This window comes from Cherax quadricarinatus, chromosome 21 (assembly GCF_038502225.1).
Source record: "Cherax quadricarinatus isolate ZL_2023a chromosome 21, ASM3850222v1, whole genome shotgun sequence".
Lineage (NCBI taxonomy): Eukaryota > Metazoa > Arthropoda > Malacostraca > Decapoda > Parastacidae > Cherax > Cherax quadricarinatus.
This window is the reverse complement of record NC_091312.1, coordinates 3,699,422-3,715,256: the sequence shown is the minus strand read 5'-3', so window position 1 is coordinate 3,715,256 and position 15,835 is coordinate 3,699,422. Positions and strand designations below refer to the sequence as shown.

The following is a 15,835-nucleotide window of genomic DNA, read 5'->3' as shown; positions in this document are numbered from 1 at the left end:
GGGGCCAGAGACTACAAACCTCACTCAAGGAAAAAGATCTTGGGGTGAGTATAACACCAGGCACATCTCCTGAAGCGCACATCAACCAAATAACTGCTGCAGCATATGGGCGCCTGGCAAACCTCAGAACAGCATTCCGACATCTTAATAAGGAATCATTCAGGACCCTGTACACCGTGTACGTTAGGCCAATATTGGAGTATGCGGCACCAGTTTGGAACCCACACCTAGCCAAGCACGTGAAGAAACTAGAGAAAGTGCAAAGGTTTGCAACAAGACTAGTCCCAGAGCTAAGAGGTATGTCCTATGAGGAGAGGTTAAGGGAAATCAACCTGACGACACTGGAGGACAGGAGAGATAGGGGGGACATGATAACGACTTACAAAATACTGAGAGGAATTGACAAGGTGGACAAAGACAGGATGTTCCAGAGATTGGACACAGAAACAAGGGAACACAGTTGTAAGTTGAAGACACAGATGAATCACAGGGATGTTAGGAAGTATTTCTTCAGCCACAGAGTAGTCAGTAAGTGGAATAGTTTGGGAAGCGATGTAGTGGAGGCAGGATCCATACATAGCTTTAAGCAGAGGTATGATAAAGCTCACGGTTCAGGGAGAGTGACCTAGTAGCGATCAGTGAAGAGGCGGGCCCAGGAGCTCGGACTCGACCCCTTTAACCTCAACTAGGTGAGTACATACACACACACACACACACACACACACACACACATACACACACACACACACACACACACACACACACACACACACACCACACACACACACACACACACACACACACACACACACACACACACACACACACACACACACACACACACACACACACACACACACACACACACACACACACACACACACACACACACACACACACATTCATCACAAACAACAGGCTAAGTGACTATCGACAAGTTCCTTTGACAACTATTAGCTAAGACATGTTTGGGATCAAGGGAGACCTCGTTATTAAAATTAGAAGTCAAAAGTGATGTAAATGAAAGTATATAGAATACTTAGAAAGTACACAGAGAAAGCGTACATAGAAAGTACATAGAAACATGCATTCAGTGGCCACTTTATTAGGTACACCCTTCTAGTACTGGGTAGGGCCTCCACTTGGCCCTCAGTGCAACCTGAATTCTTGGTGTCATGGATTGAACAAGGTGCCAGAAACATTCCTTAGAGATTCTGGTCCATGTTGACATGACATCATCTGGCAGCTGTGCACATCCCTCAGCTACTTGCTAATGTAAATATCTGATCAGCCAATCACGTGGCAGCACCTCACTGCATTACAGCGTGTTGACATGCTCAAACACTTAAACACGTGCGCAAAAACTTAAACACGTGTGCTAACGTTTAAACACATAGGTAGACACTTTAACACGTATGCAAACACTTCAAAACATTTATCAGGAAAGGTTTGAATCCTGAGACTGCACACTTCTTCAATTATTTTCACACGTGTTTAATTGTTTACACACGTTTTTAATTGCTTTTACACCTTTCTATATCATGTATCAGGTGTTACCAGCGGATGAGGTATTTACGCGGGTCCAAGACAGAGGAATGCTATAAATCTTCATGGTTAATGTTGGTTCTTCTAAGTTTCTGAGGTGTTCATCCTCGCTTATCAGACTTAACATCCTCCTGCAGGATGGTTTTGATGACTGTACTGGAAAGTGTCCAAACTACTGAGATATTGAAGTCTATGTTTCGTGAAGCTTTCAGGTGGAGAGAGAGAGAGAGAGAGAGAGAGAGAGAGAGAGAGAGAGAGAGAGAGAGAGAGAGAGAGAGAGAGAGAGAGAGAGAGAGAGACAGACAGAGAGAGAGAGACAGAGAGAGAGAGGGAAGGCTGAGGTTAAGCCAATGTCAGTGTCAAGTTTTTGTCCTGTTGGTCATTGCAATACCTGGAGGTGATAGTAGTGGTGGTGAGGCTGGTGGTGGTGGTGGTGATAGTGTTTGTGACAGAAATGGTGGTGAGACGGGTGGTGGTGATAGTGTTTGTGATAGTAGTGGTGGTGAGGCTGGTGGTGGTGGTGGTGTTTGTGACAGTAGTGGTGGTGAGGCTGGTGGTGGTGGTGTTTGTGACAGTAGTGGTGGTGAGGCTGGTGGTGGTGGTGTTTGTGACAGTAGTGGTAGAGGTAGATTTAAGTCCTTTTCATTTCCTTTCAGAACAGCCAAAGTAATTGACCACTGGTGGATGATGGACGTGGTGGAGCGGTGGATGATGGACGTGGTGGAGCGGTGGATGATGGACGTGGTGGAGCGGTGGATGATGGACGTGATGGAGCGGTGGTTGATGGACGTGGTGGAGCGGTGGTTGATGGACGTGGTGGAGCGTTGGTTGATGGACGTGGTGGAGCGATGGATGATGGACGTGGTGGAGCGGTGGATGATGTGCGTAGTGGAGCGGTGGATGATGGACGTGGTGGAGCGGTGGATGATGGACGTGATGGAGCGGTGGTTGATGGACGTGGTGGAGCGGTGGTTGATGGACGTGGTGGAGCGGTGGTTGATGGACGTGGTGGAGCGATGGATGATGGACGTGGTGGAGCGGTGGATGATGTGCGTAGTGGAGCGGTGGATGATGGACGTGGTGGAGCGGTGGATGATGGACGTGATGGAACGGTGGATGATGGACGTGGTGGAGAGGTGGATGATGGACGTGATGGAACGGTGGATGATGGACGTGGTGAAGAGGTGGATGATGGACGTGATGGAACGGTGCATGATGGACGTGGTGAAGAGGTGGATGATGGACGTGATGGAACGGTGCATGATGGACGTGGTGAAGAGGTGGATGATGGACGTGATGGAACGGTGGATGATGGACGTGGTGGAGAGGTGGATGATGGACGTGGTGGAACGGTGCATGATGGACGTGGTGGAGAGGTGGATGATGGACGTGGTGGAACGGTGCATGATGGACGTGGTGAAGAGGTGGATGATGGGAATAACTAGATACACACTTTCCATCACCCGTGCCATGCACAAGCGCGTCTGGCCATTCTAACGAAGACTATTCCCAGTATTATTTTCCGTGCCACAACTCGCGCAGACAAACATGACTATGCTCAAGCGAACTGAATGGGGACGAGTGGTTGTTTGGATTCAACATGCTGTTGGAGTGTAAGCGAGAGAGCATCCACGAAGGAATTAAGGGAAATCAATTCACCAAACATGGTTTTTGAAGTTCGAATGTAAATCATATACCGTAATATATTTCTTAGGAATTCCCAAGTGTAAAAATACTCTCCCTTTGTCATAACAATAAAAATAGAATATCAGTAAAGAGTAACAAAAAATACCTCAGGGTATCACATAGTCTTATGTTCTAACATCACATTGGTATCAGAAACAGAGACGTGACCGAGGAAAAGTCTTGATTACAGGAAGAAAGACGGTGGAACAAAGGGAATGAAGAGGAGCAAGAAAAAGCCCGGAGGAAGACAAGGAGACGAGATAACGAAATTATGGCGAGGAGAAAAACGTGGAGAATTATAATTAATTATGAACTGGAGAATGATGGTTCCTGCGTAGTGTTGTTATGTGATGGCTCCTGCGTAGTGTTATTATGTGATGGTTCCTGTGTAGTGTTATGTGATGGTTCCTGTGTAGTGTTATGTGATGGTTCCTGTGTAGTGTTATGTGATGGTTCCTGTGTAGTGTTATTATGTGATGGTTCCTGTGTAGTGTTATGTGATGGTTCCTGCGTAGTGTTATGTGATGGTTCCTGCGTAGTGTTATGTGATGGTTCCTGCGTAGTGCAGTGTGATATGGAAGAGAATTAATGATGCGAAAAATACCAATTTTCTTCTCTCTCTCTCTCTCTCTCTCTCTCTCTCTCTCTCTCTCTCTCTTCCTCACTGTATTACAAAGACTCATCACATCTTACTCACCTGAGGCCTCTGGACAGTTTCTTGAGGTTTGATTCATTGAGTCGCGGTGCTGGCGACTCCATGCGCAGCGCGCGCTTCAGGTCTGGGGGAAGAAACACTCCATTAAAGCTTTGTTCAGATATAAATGGTACTACAGGTACACGTTTGTTCAGGTACGGGTAGTACACTACAGGTGCATAAAGATTCCTATTGTCCCAGAACTAAGAGTGATGCACTATTACGGGAGGTTGAAGGAGCTGTGGTTGACAACCTGGGAGGGCAGACGAACACGAGGGAGATATGATTACGACTTAGAAAATCCTTATTGGAATTGACAGGGCAGATAGAGACAGACTGCTTTAATTGAGAGGACCAGGATCAGGGAAGGGGGACACAGGTGGAAGCTGAAGACACAGGTGAGCCACAGGGATGTCAGGAAGTATTTCTTCAGTCTCAGGGTGATGAAAAGACGTAAGAGTGGACACTGATGTTCGTACTGTGTTGATATTCCTCTTATTGACATTCGTTAGCATTATAGTTTTTGTGTTAATAATAATAATAATAATAATAATAATAATAATAATAATAATAATAATAATAATAATATAATAATAATAATAATAATAATAATAATAATAATAATAATATAATAATAATAATAATAATAATAATAATAATAATAATAATAATATAATAATAATAATAATAATAATAATAATAATAATAATAATAATAATAATAATAATAATAATAATAATAATAATAATAATAATAATAATAATAATAATAATAATAATAATAATATAATAATAATAATAATAATAATAATAATAATAATAATAATAATAATAATAATAATAATAATAATGTACAATTTATAAATAATCCTCGCTTAGAGGAAGAGAAATTACTTACAAATGACAAAAAAGTGTGAAGTAGCGTGTTACACAGGCGAGACATCTACAGCTGCGTATGTTTCACCAATCCGCAGTTAAGAGATAAGTAACTTATGACGACGTTTCGCTCTGTCCTAGACCGGATAAGACTAATATATAAAGAGAATTCCTAGAAACAAAGACCAAAACACGGTTATTACCTGTTAATATCCCATCCCTCGCTCATTATCACTGTCTCTCTCTTTCTCTTTCTCTCTCTCTCTCTCTCTCTCTCTCTCTCTCTCTCTCTCTCTCTCTCTCTCTCTCTCTCTCTCTCTCTCTCTCTCTCTCTCTCTCTCTCTCTCTCTCTCTCTCTCTATATATATATATATATATATATATATATATATATATATATATATATATATATATATATATATATATATCTTTTTTTTACACAGGGTTTGACAAGGTTAAGGATCCCTAGCTTTATTGACAAGCTATTTACAGGTTAAGGATTCCTAACTTTACTGGCAAGCTAAGAGCTGTTACCTACATCAGCTCATTTGAAAGTATTTTTATTGTTATGAGACATACAAGTAGGGAACAGGATGAAGTTGGAGCCATCTGTGGGCCAGCATTTTCATGTGATCAACTGACTTTATCTCGTTGACATCATTATGCTGTACGAATGTGTTCCATACTCGAGTCATCCGGGTATATATGATCTCAGATGGAGTGATGTTCTGGAGATGAGTACAGCCACAGTGAAGTTGCTGCTTTCTGCCCGTCTTGTAGCATAAAAGCTTGTTTCACGCTGTCCTCGAAGTGGATCCAAGTGTGGTACTTTGACAGAATTGGCCTTGTACATAACAGTAAGGCCACCCACATCTCTCCTATGTTGAAGGCTCTGCTGAAATGACAGATCTATCCAGGATGGGTCCAGGCGAGAGATGAGACGTCTTGCTCTGTTCTCTACTCTGTCAAGCAGTCGCAGATGAGAGGGGGGGGGGCAGGCAAACCAAGAAAGTGGAGCATACTCAAGGTGTGAGCGTACATGTGCCTCGTACAGAATCTTGCAACCCCTACTGTCAAGCAGATGCGAGATACGGCGAAGTGCTGTAATCTTCCTGGCTGCCTTGTTTGCAAGATTTACAACATGGTTCTTCATGGTTAGTTTGGAGTCAAATTTCACCCCAAGGATATCAACTTCTTCTCCAGGTGCCAACACCATCCCATTCATCCTTACTACTACACCAGCATTACCATCATGGTGCCTAAAGATGATCATCATTTGCGTTTTCTCAGGTGCAAATGTTACTTGCCATCTATTTCCCCAAGCTGATATAGCACTCAGCTGGTGTTTGATGTAGTTTAGAGCAGCTGGCATTTCTTCTCTTGGATAAGTGAATGTCAGTGTACAGTCGTCTGCATATGCATGGGATTCTGGGATGAGATGAAGAAGGTCGTTGAAGTAGACATTCCATAACAATGGTCCCAGTACGCTTCCTTGTGGAACACTTGCCCCAATAGGATGTCTTGCTGATTCCGTTCCATTGAGAACTATGCTTAGAGATCTACCATGAAGGTAATCACTGAGGAGACATAACGTAGAGCCTGTAATTCCCAGTGCTTGAAGTTTTGCTAAGAGACCCTGGTGCCACACCCGGTCGAGAGCGCCATCAATGTCCAGTGCTACCACACAGCTGACTTTGGATTCATCCAGTGACTGGTGCCACTTAGTGGAGAGCTTTAACAACAGATCAGCAGCAGAGTAATCTTTCCTGAAGCCATATTGACGATCACAAAGTAGTGAGTGGTAGTCAAAAAACTCTGTCATTTGTCTTGAGATTATTGTCTCAAGGATCTTACTAGTGATTGACAGGAGTGACACTGGTCTGTAGTTGCTGATTTCTACTCTGTTCTTCTTTTTGTGAACAGGGACTACATTTGCCTCTTTCCATAGAGAGGGCCATTTACGCTGTACTAGGCAGTACTGAAAGATGCGAGTTAGAGGTGCTGCTAGCTGGTCTGCACATCTTCTCAACAATCTTGGGCTCAACTTGTCTGGGCCCACAGCCTTTTCTTGGTAAAGCAATTTAAGAAAAAAATGCACCTTCTCCTGCCTTATTGTCACCACTGACAGTTTTGACACAGTTCTTGTAGCTAGCCAAGGAGGGTCCCTTGCTGGATCAGGAACTTGCATTTTGGTAGCAAAGTGTTCAGCAAAGAGGTCCGCCTTCTCTTGACTACTAGTAGAGGTGGTCCCATCCTGTCGATTTAGAGGTGGAATGAGTTCATCAGGTAGATAACCTTGTCTGTCCATGACCAGGGACCACCAGGTTTTGGAGCCTACCCTACCTGATGCTAGCTTTCTTTTTGTGTCCACCTCCCATTTAGCAATGGCCCACTTTTGAACGTCACCCATATGCCTACAGGCTTGCCTGTGCAAGTTCCTGTTATAGGTGGTAGGATGTCTCTTATACCTTCGCCATGCTTTGTACTTAGCAGTAGCAGCCTCTCTACAACGAAAGTCAAACCAAGGCTGATCTGTAGGCTTCGTCACATATTGCCGGTGAGGAATGTGTTCTTGTTGTAGATTAAGGATGTGTCCAGTGAAGGCTTTCACTTGGTTGTCAACATCCCCTTGGAGAAGAGCATTCCAATCGGTGGTGGCGAGCTCAGAGCAAAGGGCTGGCCAATTACCTCTTTCCCATAGCCAGGATATGCGTGTGGACTCCTCACCTCGTTCTGTTGGGAACTTAAGTGTGGTAAAAACAGCCTTGTGGTCAGACGATCCAACGTAGCCGAGGGGTTGACAAGTGACTATGCCTTCTGCCAGATCACTCACTACTGGGTCAAGGAAGGAGCCAGAGATGTGAGTAGGGAAATCAACAAAGTTTCTCAGGTCAAATACTGCAAGAAGGTCATCAAAGTCCCTCTGTATAAGGTGTTGGTTGAGGTCACCAATAATTATGATATGTTGACAGTTGTGTTGTAGCAGAAGGGAGTCCATATTTTCCATTAGGAAGTTGATAGGGTCTCCATGTTGCCACTGAGGCCTGTAAATTGCACATGCTAGTACAGAGGTACTAGTCTTTATGCAGAGCTTGAAGAATATCATTTCAAGATGAGTAGGGATGGCAACATCAATGTGCTGTTCATGTACACTTTTAGAGAAACACACAGCAACACCTCCTCCTTGCCCTTGCCTGTCTCTTCTCTCTCTCTCTCTCTCTCTCTCTCTCTCTCTCTCTCTCTCTCTCTCTCTCTCTCTCTCTCCCTCTCTGTTCCTCTCCCATCCCTCCCTCATTATCACTGCCTCCCTCCCTGTCACAACACAATCATCGACACATTCCGTGCAGTACGAGGCTAGGTGGTGAGGTGAAACGAGGCCCTCTGTCAACTGTAAGTGCTATAACCACAGGAAAGTGTTAAACCCGTCGGGGTCGTACAGTGTCTGGGGACTGGATACCAACCAGGATAACTCCGAGTCCTTGGATGAAGATTCCTTCTTCAGCATAAAGGAAGTTGTAAAGAATTTTAACCACCTTTCACTTTCCTATGAAGTACTTTATGAAGATATTTCTTGATCTATAATAGTACTTTATTTAAGTGTCTGCTTCCTACAAATATGTGCTAATCAAAGCTTCAGTTGCGACAGTCACTTGGCCTTTGCATTTATCAACTTATTTTGGTGCGGTTTCTTGGTCTTGTTATGTACGGAGAAATTTTCTCCACGACGGGGGGGGGGGGTATCAGCCTCTTTCAGCCCTCCAGAGGGGCTGATGGCATCGAGGCAAATCAAGAAATCAAGCATCTAGTATAGCTTTTGTTGAAGTTTGGCGAGGAAGGCAAATCTGCTTGTATCAGCGAATCCTTTATGTAGGGAAACGCCAAAGGCAGCGGCGGATGGAGCGAGGCAGGGGCGATTAGATTGCTTTTAACCCTGCCAAGGGAAACATTAACACCGGGATAACGAACAAAGAACACTGATCCGCGCGTTTTTGTGCATAAAAGAAGCTCAAAGGACACAGCAGAACACTTTTAGAGAAGTGAGAACAGCTTCGTTAGTGATATGACTGTGAACCATAGATAAATGTTGATGAACAGTGTGTAAACGACGTGTGTTGCGAATTTCCCGATGGAGTGGAAGACAGTGCGACATTCTTAAGAACACGTCTCTTTCAATCAAGACAGCGGATAACCGGGTGCAACTCTGGGTCAGCTACAAATACCCAGATACGTCTGATAAACATGATATGGTAGGTCGGCTGCACAGCGGATATCTAAATCATGTCTTATTTGACGGTACCTGTGGCATGCAAAGAGTACGTAACCTTTATTCGGCGCATGTACACACCCTCATTTACAGGCTATCTCCCCCAACCAGCGAACCAGGTTACTAAGAGTTGATGATGGGGCCCCGTCGTTCAACTAGTGACCAGGTTCTAGCCAATAAGAAGATGGTTTTGGCAATCGCAGAGGTTATGTGGGTACCGCTCTCCTGTCTGCCCTTGTCATTCCCATTCTAGAGCTGGTTGAAGCACGGTCTGCTATCTTGTGGCTTCTATTTCTGCCTTGCTTACCGTGGAGTGCACTATACTTATCACTGTACATAGTGTACATATTGCTGTTCTAAATTGGTGAAGGATAATATAAGTCTAAACTTTTTCTGCTGTGTTTATTTTGCTCCCATTACACCCGGGATAACAGGCCATTTGGATTCCTGGGTTGTAATAGTACCATTACCCGGTGATCCGTGGGTAATCGAGCCCACACCAGTATGTATAACTTCAGCAATCAGTTTCTGAGATATGCTGAGTAACACCCCCTAGGGGTAATTATACTTATACAACCCATTTTTTTAACAGCCCAATGGTGGTTGTATCGATGACTCCAAGAGCTTTCTGGAAGTGGCTGCAGAACAGTAGAGTCGTCATCAAGCTAAGTCCCATTACAGTTCACTTATTATATGACTTTGCTTGTTTGTATGCTATCCCTCACATATGTGCCAAAAAGAAATCCCCAGCATGTTGTGCCGTCACTGCTAGGAGGCTAGTTATGCTCTTTTCTTAAATCATTGCTGAACAACGTTTGTGCAATTTTCTCCACAGTGGAGATGTCCCGGGGGCATTGTTTGTGGTCTTTATGAGGAGCTGCTCCGCTTAAAGAGCCTGGAAAACTTTCCCACTACCCTGCTGTTTCATTAAGCTTTGGGTCGTGAATTTCTAAAGAGCCTTTCAAGCGTTTAAGGACTATCTGCCCGACCGTTTCGCTGGATAAAATACACGGAGATAGAATTGCCGGTAAAGATATTTCTACTCATTTAGGAACTTTCTGTGTTCCCTTACGAAGTTTTATTCCTCCCCATCTTACAGAAAATGCTGCTTCATCCCATTAGTGATCTTCCAGGGACAGATTTAGCGCTTTCTTGAATATTGGTCTTGGGATTTCGTTGCTTTCACTCGGTTTTTGGCTGTCAAAGCATGGGCAGTCTTAGATATCCTGTGAGAAGATACAGGGTATCGTGGGCATCCAGATTACACATCCTCCCCTCCACCCCCTTCAGGTGATTCAGAGGTCACTTGCTGTGGCCTGTTTGACCAGAAAATTCCTCATACGATGAAAACTTATTTTTTTAACAATTTATGATGAAGACGATAGTGACGATATCGTCGTGAAGTCAATGTTATCATGACGACCATCACCATCAGCGTTAATGAAGGTGACTTGGCCATTATTAACGATAATAAATATGATAACTCCAGACCTCCCATTCCTCCTCCTCCCTCCAGGCTCCGCCAGAGTCTTCTTAACTCTGTATAAAGTATTTCAGCACTGATGGTGTCAAGGGCTAATATGTATATATAAGAACGCTATAATCTTTAATTATATGGTAAGTGAAACTTACGTTCTTTCATATATTAACATTCCTTTTAGTATATATATATATATATATATATATATATATATATATATATAATGGGGTCCACCTCTGGTGTAAATTGTGGGACCCATAGCCTCGGAGAAGTGGATAAAAAGGCTTCAAGGAAAAATATTTGGATTTCTTCCTGAAGCCGTTTGAATATTCCACTTCCCCTACCACCCCATCTTTTGATATATATTTTTTTTTACTAATAGGAATATTTTATTACATAATATGGTACAGAAGATTTAAGAGATACATTGTTGATATAAAGGTGGCATATACGGTACATGTTGTTACGTGTGTATCACCGATTATAAGGCGAAAATCTCATCCAGCTCCTCAGAGCTGGGGCGTGTGCCCAAAATACAGCAGGCATTACCCCTTTGAACAGCCGCACTGAGCCGATGGAACAGAAAACTAGCTGCCCTGGGATCCCTAGTTACCCTGATGAGTCTTTTTCCCAGCTCCTTAAGGAATTTAGATGCACTCTTTCCCCATGAGCCAAGGGTCTCTGAGCCTATGGGAACAAACATATAATGATGGGCAAGTTCTCCATATTTTCTAGACTTTTGGGACTCCCTGAAGCTGGCAGCTGCCCCTCCTTCCTCCCTGGTGTATTGGAGATAGGTATCAGCCAAGGTAGATGCACATGTATAGTCCCACACCACCTGCTTCCCATCTGTCCAGGCTTGAAGGGTGATACCATCTGGACGCTTCTGGCTGCCATCAGATCTGCATAGTTGGGGTGGCTCCCTTACTGCTGGGCATCCAGCTGTTGTGAGGCTCCTCTTGATAATGTTATTAACCTCCTCATGTCTTGCAATCTTTCCCTCGGATTTACGGCACACAAGACCATGGTACCCGAATCGGTCTGCTGCTTCAATGCCACAAATACACCTGTGTTCGGCGAGAATAGGGGCGGCAAGTCGAAGGGCAACACCGATGCGGATGGTCTGTGGGTCGAGACGTGTGCCAAGGCTGGAGTTGGGAACAGCCAACAGAAAGTCCCCAGCATGAGGGGCTCTCACTGCCAGGAGGCGGGCTCTATCCTTCCCTGACACACTCTGAAGCATTGTTGAGGCAATATTTTCCACTATTGGACCATCCCAGTGCGATTGTTTGTAGTTGTTGGGGGGAGCAGGTCTGGCTCCAGAGCCCGTTAGATTATCCCAGATCATTGCTCCGTCAATGAATTTTTGGTCCTGGACTCCTATCTTGTCCCTAAGATGTTCAGGGAGAATCGCTGCTACAAGCTCTCTGGATGCAATACACGAGGACAGAAAAGCAGGTAACGCAATCTGTGATGACTTGCGGACACCAATGCCTCCTAGTCTGACTGGAAGTGTAGCTTGGTTCCACTGCCCGTCTTCTAGAGTAAGGTTAAGTACTTTCGTAAAAATCTGCCTCAGAATACTGTCATATTCGTGCAGTATAGGGTTATCATATGAAGGTGCACATCTTAGGAAATATGTCAACCTGGGCAGACTCAAGCACTTTGTGAGAAGGTACAAGGCATCGTGGGTGTCCAGATTGCCTATTCGTTGTTCCATTCCATATATATATATATATATATATATATATATATATATATATATATATATATATATATATATATATATATATATATATATATATATATATAGTTCCTTGATAATGTGAGTAGTCACGAAAGCGCTTGGAATTTCTCTATTCTTTCAGAGTGGTTGTTTTGCATATATATATAAGAAACAGAAAGCATTATAAAACGCCTTTAAATGGCCAAAATGAAATCAAATTGGCGGAACCAGTCTGAGGCGTCAACTATTGTCCCTTTGAACGTTTTGTGGCACCACCCTGAGTTTATGCTGGGCCATGGCCCCTACCGCCCTTAATGACCCCTTGCTGCCCGCAGTGGTATCCTGACGCCCTTCATGATTCAGTACCGCCCGGAACATTCAGATGCCGCTCAGCATTCTTTTACGTTACCTAGAGTGAGAAAGCGTCGTCTTACGTTACCTAGGGTGAGAAAGAAGGCTGGATGAGGCTAGCCTAGTGCCAATGGTGAGGCATGGGGGACCCCAGTGGTCACCTGTGCCCAACCCAATACTGCCTTAGAGTTACTCTGTCTTCTGTTGCTCGGATATTCCTTGGTTCACTTAAATAAGTGGCTTGATGAAGGTGCTGATACATGCATACTGACACAGCCGAGCAGACGGAGCTGACCATGTAACTACTGTCTCAACTATTTGGGTTGCAATTAATTGCTTTTATGGTGGTGTGTTCACTCACAGCATGATGGTGCTGGCCTGTACTGTCTTAATAATGGTGTTCACTCACAGCATGATGGTGCTGGCCTGTACTGTCTTAATAATGGTGTTCACTCACAGCATGATGGTGCTGGCCTGTACTGTCTTAATGATGGTGTTCACTCACAGCATGATGGTGCTGGCCTGTACTGTCTTAATGATGGTGTTCACTCACAGCATGATGGTGCTGGCCTGTACTGTCTTAATGATGGTGTTCACTCACAGCATGATGGTGCTGGCCTGTACTGTCTTAATGATGGTGTTCACTCACAGCATGATGGTGCTGGCCTGTACTGTCTTAATGATGGTGTTCACTCACAGCATGATGGTGCTGGAATGTACCGTCTTAAAGGTGTTCACTCACAGCATGATGGTGCTGGCCTGTACTGTCTTAATGGTGGTGTTCACTCATAACATGATGGTGCTGGCTTGTACTGTCTTAATGGTGGTGTTCACTCACAGCATGATGGTGCTGGACTGTACTGTCTTAATGGTGGTGTTCACTCACAGCATGATGGTGCTGGCCTGTACTGTCTTAATGGTGGTGTTCACTCACAGCATGATGGTGCTGGACTGTACTGTCTTAATGGTGGTGTTCACTCACAGCATGATGGTACTGGCCTGCACTGGATTAATGGTGGTGTTCACTCACAGCATGATGGTGCTGACCTGTACTGTCTTAATGATGGTGTTCACTCACAGCATGATGGTGCTGGCTTGTACTGTCTTAATGGTGGTGTTCACTCACAGCATGATGGTGCTGACCTGTACTGTCTTAATGGTGGTGTTCACTCAGAGCATGATGGTGCTGGACTGTACTGTCTTAATGGTGGTGTTCACTCATAACATGATGGTGCTGGCCTGTACTGTCTTAATGGTGGTGTTCACTCACAGCATGATGGTGCTGGCCTGTACTGTCTTAATGGTGGTGTTCACTCACAGCATGATGGTGCTGGACTGTACTGTCTTAATGGTGGTGTTCACTCACAGCATGGTGGTGCTGGCCTGCACTGGATTAATGGTGGTGTTCACTCACAGCATGATGGTGCTGGCCTGTACTGTCTGTCTTAATGGTGGTGTTCACTCACAGCATGATGGTGCTGGCCTGTACTGTCTTAATGGTGGTGTTCACTTACAGCATGATGGTGCTGGAATGTACCGTCTTAAAGGTGGTGTTCACACATAACATGATGGTGCTGGCCTGTACTGTCTTAATGGTGGTGTTCACTTACAGCATGATGGTGCTAGCCTGTACTGTCTTAATGGTGGTGTTCACTTACAGCATGATGGTGCTAGCCTGTACTGTCTTAATGGTGGTGTTCACTTACAGCAGCTCTATAAGCTTGCTCGTTGAGGCAAAATCTAAATCAATACAGTGTGTCCGAAAGCTTTCCTGCACTTCAGACATACACGTTAGTTACTTTATGTCAAATATATGTGTAGGGATGCGTATGTACTCACGTATTTATACTCATCTGTTTGTAGTTGCAGGGGTCGAGTCTTAGCTCCTGGCCCCGCCTCTTCACTGATTGCTACTGGGTCCTATCTCTCCCTGCTCCATGAGTTTTATCAAACCTCGTCTTAAAACTATGTATGGTTCCTGTCTCCACTACGTCACTTTCTAGGCTATTCCACTGCCTGACAACTCTATGACTGAAGAAATACTACCTAATATCCTTTTGATTCATAGGAGTTGTTAACTTCCAATTGTGACCCCTTGATAAATTAAACACATGTCCAGGCTCTGGTGGCCTGGTGGTTAACGCCCTCGCTTCACACGGTGAGGGCCTGGGTTCGATTCCCAGCCAGAGTAGAAACATTGGACGTGTTTCTTTCCACCTGTTGTCTATGTTCCCCATCAGTAAAATGGGTACCTGGGTGTTAGTCGACTGGTGTGGGTCGCATCCTGGGACACTGACCTAAGGAGGCCTGGTCACAGACCGGGCCGCGGGGGCGTTGACCCCCGGAACTCTCTCCAGATAAGCTCTCCAGATAAACACTTGGGTATGTTTCCTCATTAAAGATACGCAAGTGTTGCACATGTGTCGAATTTATCAACTTATCGGTTCTCTGAACCATTCATCTACATTCCTGTGTGACCCCTTGTTTGTGTGTCCATCTTGTCAATTCCTCACAGTATTTTATATGTCGTTATCATGTCTCCCCTGACCCTCTTGTCCTCCAGTGTCGCCAGGCCGATTTCCCTTAACCTTTCTTCGTAGGACATTCCCCTTAGCTCTGGGACTAGTCTTGTTGCAAAATTTTGCACTTTAATTTCTTGACGTGCTTGACCAGTGTGGATTCCAAACCGGTGCTGCATACTCCAATATGAGCCTGACGTATGTGGTGACAGTCTTGAACGATTCTCTACTTAGGTATCGGAACGCTCTTCTCAGGTTTGCCAGACGCACGTGTGCTGCAGAAGTTATCTGACTGATGTGCGCCTCAGATATGCTCGGTATTATACTCACCCCAAGACCTTTTTCCTTGAGTGAGGTTTGCAGTCTTTGGCCACCTAAACTATACTTTGCGCATGAGAGAGAGAGAGAGAGATGGACAGGACTACAGAGCAGTGCACTCCAAATAATCGTGCACTACAGACAGAGCGATGCACTCCAGACAGCGGCGCACCACAGACAGGGCGGTGCACTACAGAGAGGGCAGTGCTCTACAAAGAAGTGTACTACAGACAGAGCGGTGCACTACAGACTGGGCGGTGCACTACAGAGCGGTGCACTACAAAGAGGTGCACCACAACACCGACAGTTCTCACGGATGTATCTTATAATTGCTTCTGTAAACCCTACTGGTGACCGCACCAGCGCGTCCGTACACC

At 44.7% G+C, this 15,835-nt stretch overlaps 1 protein-coding gene across 1 annotated transcript in view; it reads right to left on the bottom strand.

The window, feature by feature from the left end:
* sprt (PDZ domain-containing protein sprite) overlaps window positions 1-15,835 on the bottom strand; it is a 275,215-nt gene that overhangs the window by 198,980 nt on the left and 60,400 nt on the right. The window contains exon 2 of the mRNA XM_070087115.1: window positions 3,929-4,010. Coding sequence (XP_069943216.1) covers window positions 3,929-4,010 — 82 coding nt within the window. The remainder of the gene's footprint in view (window positions 1-3,928; window positions 4,011-15,835) is intronic.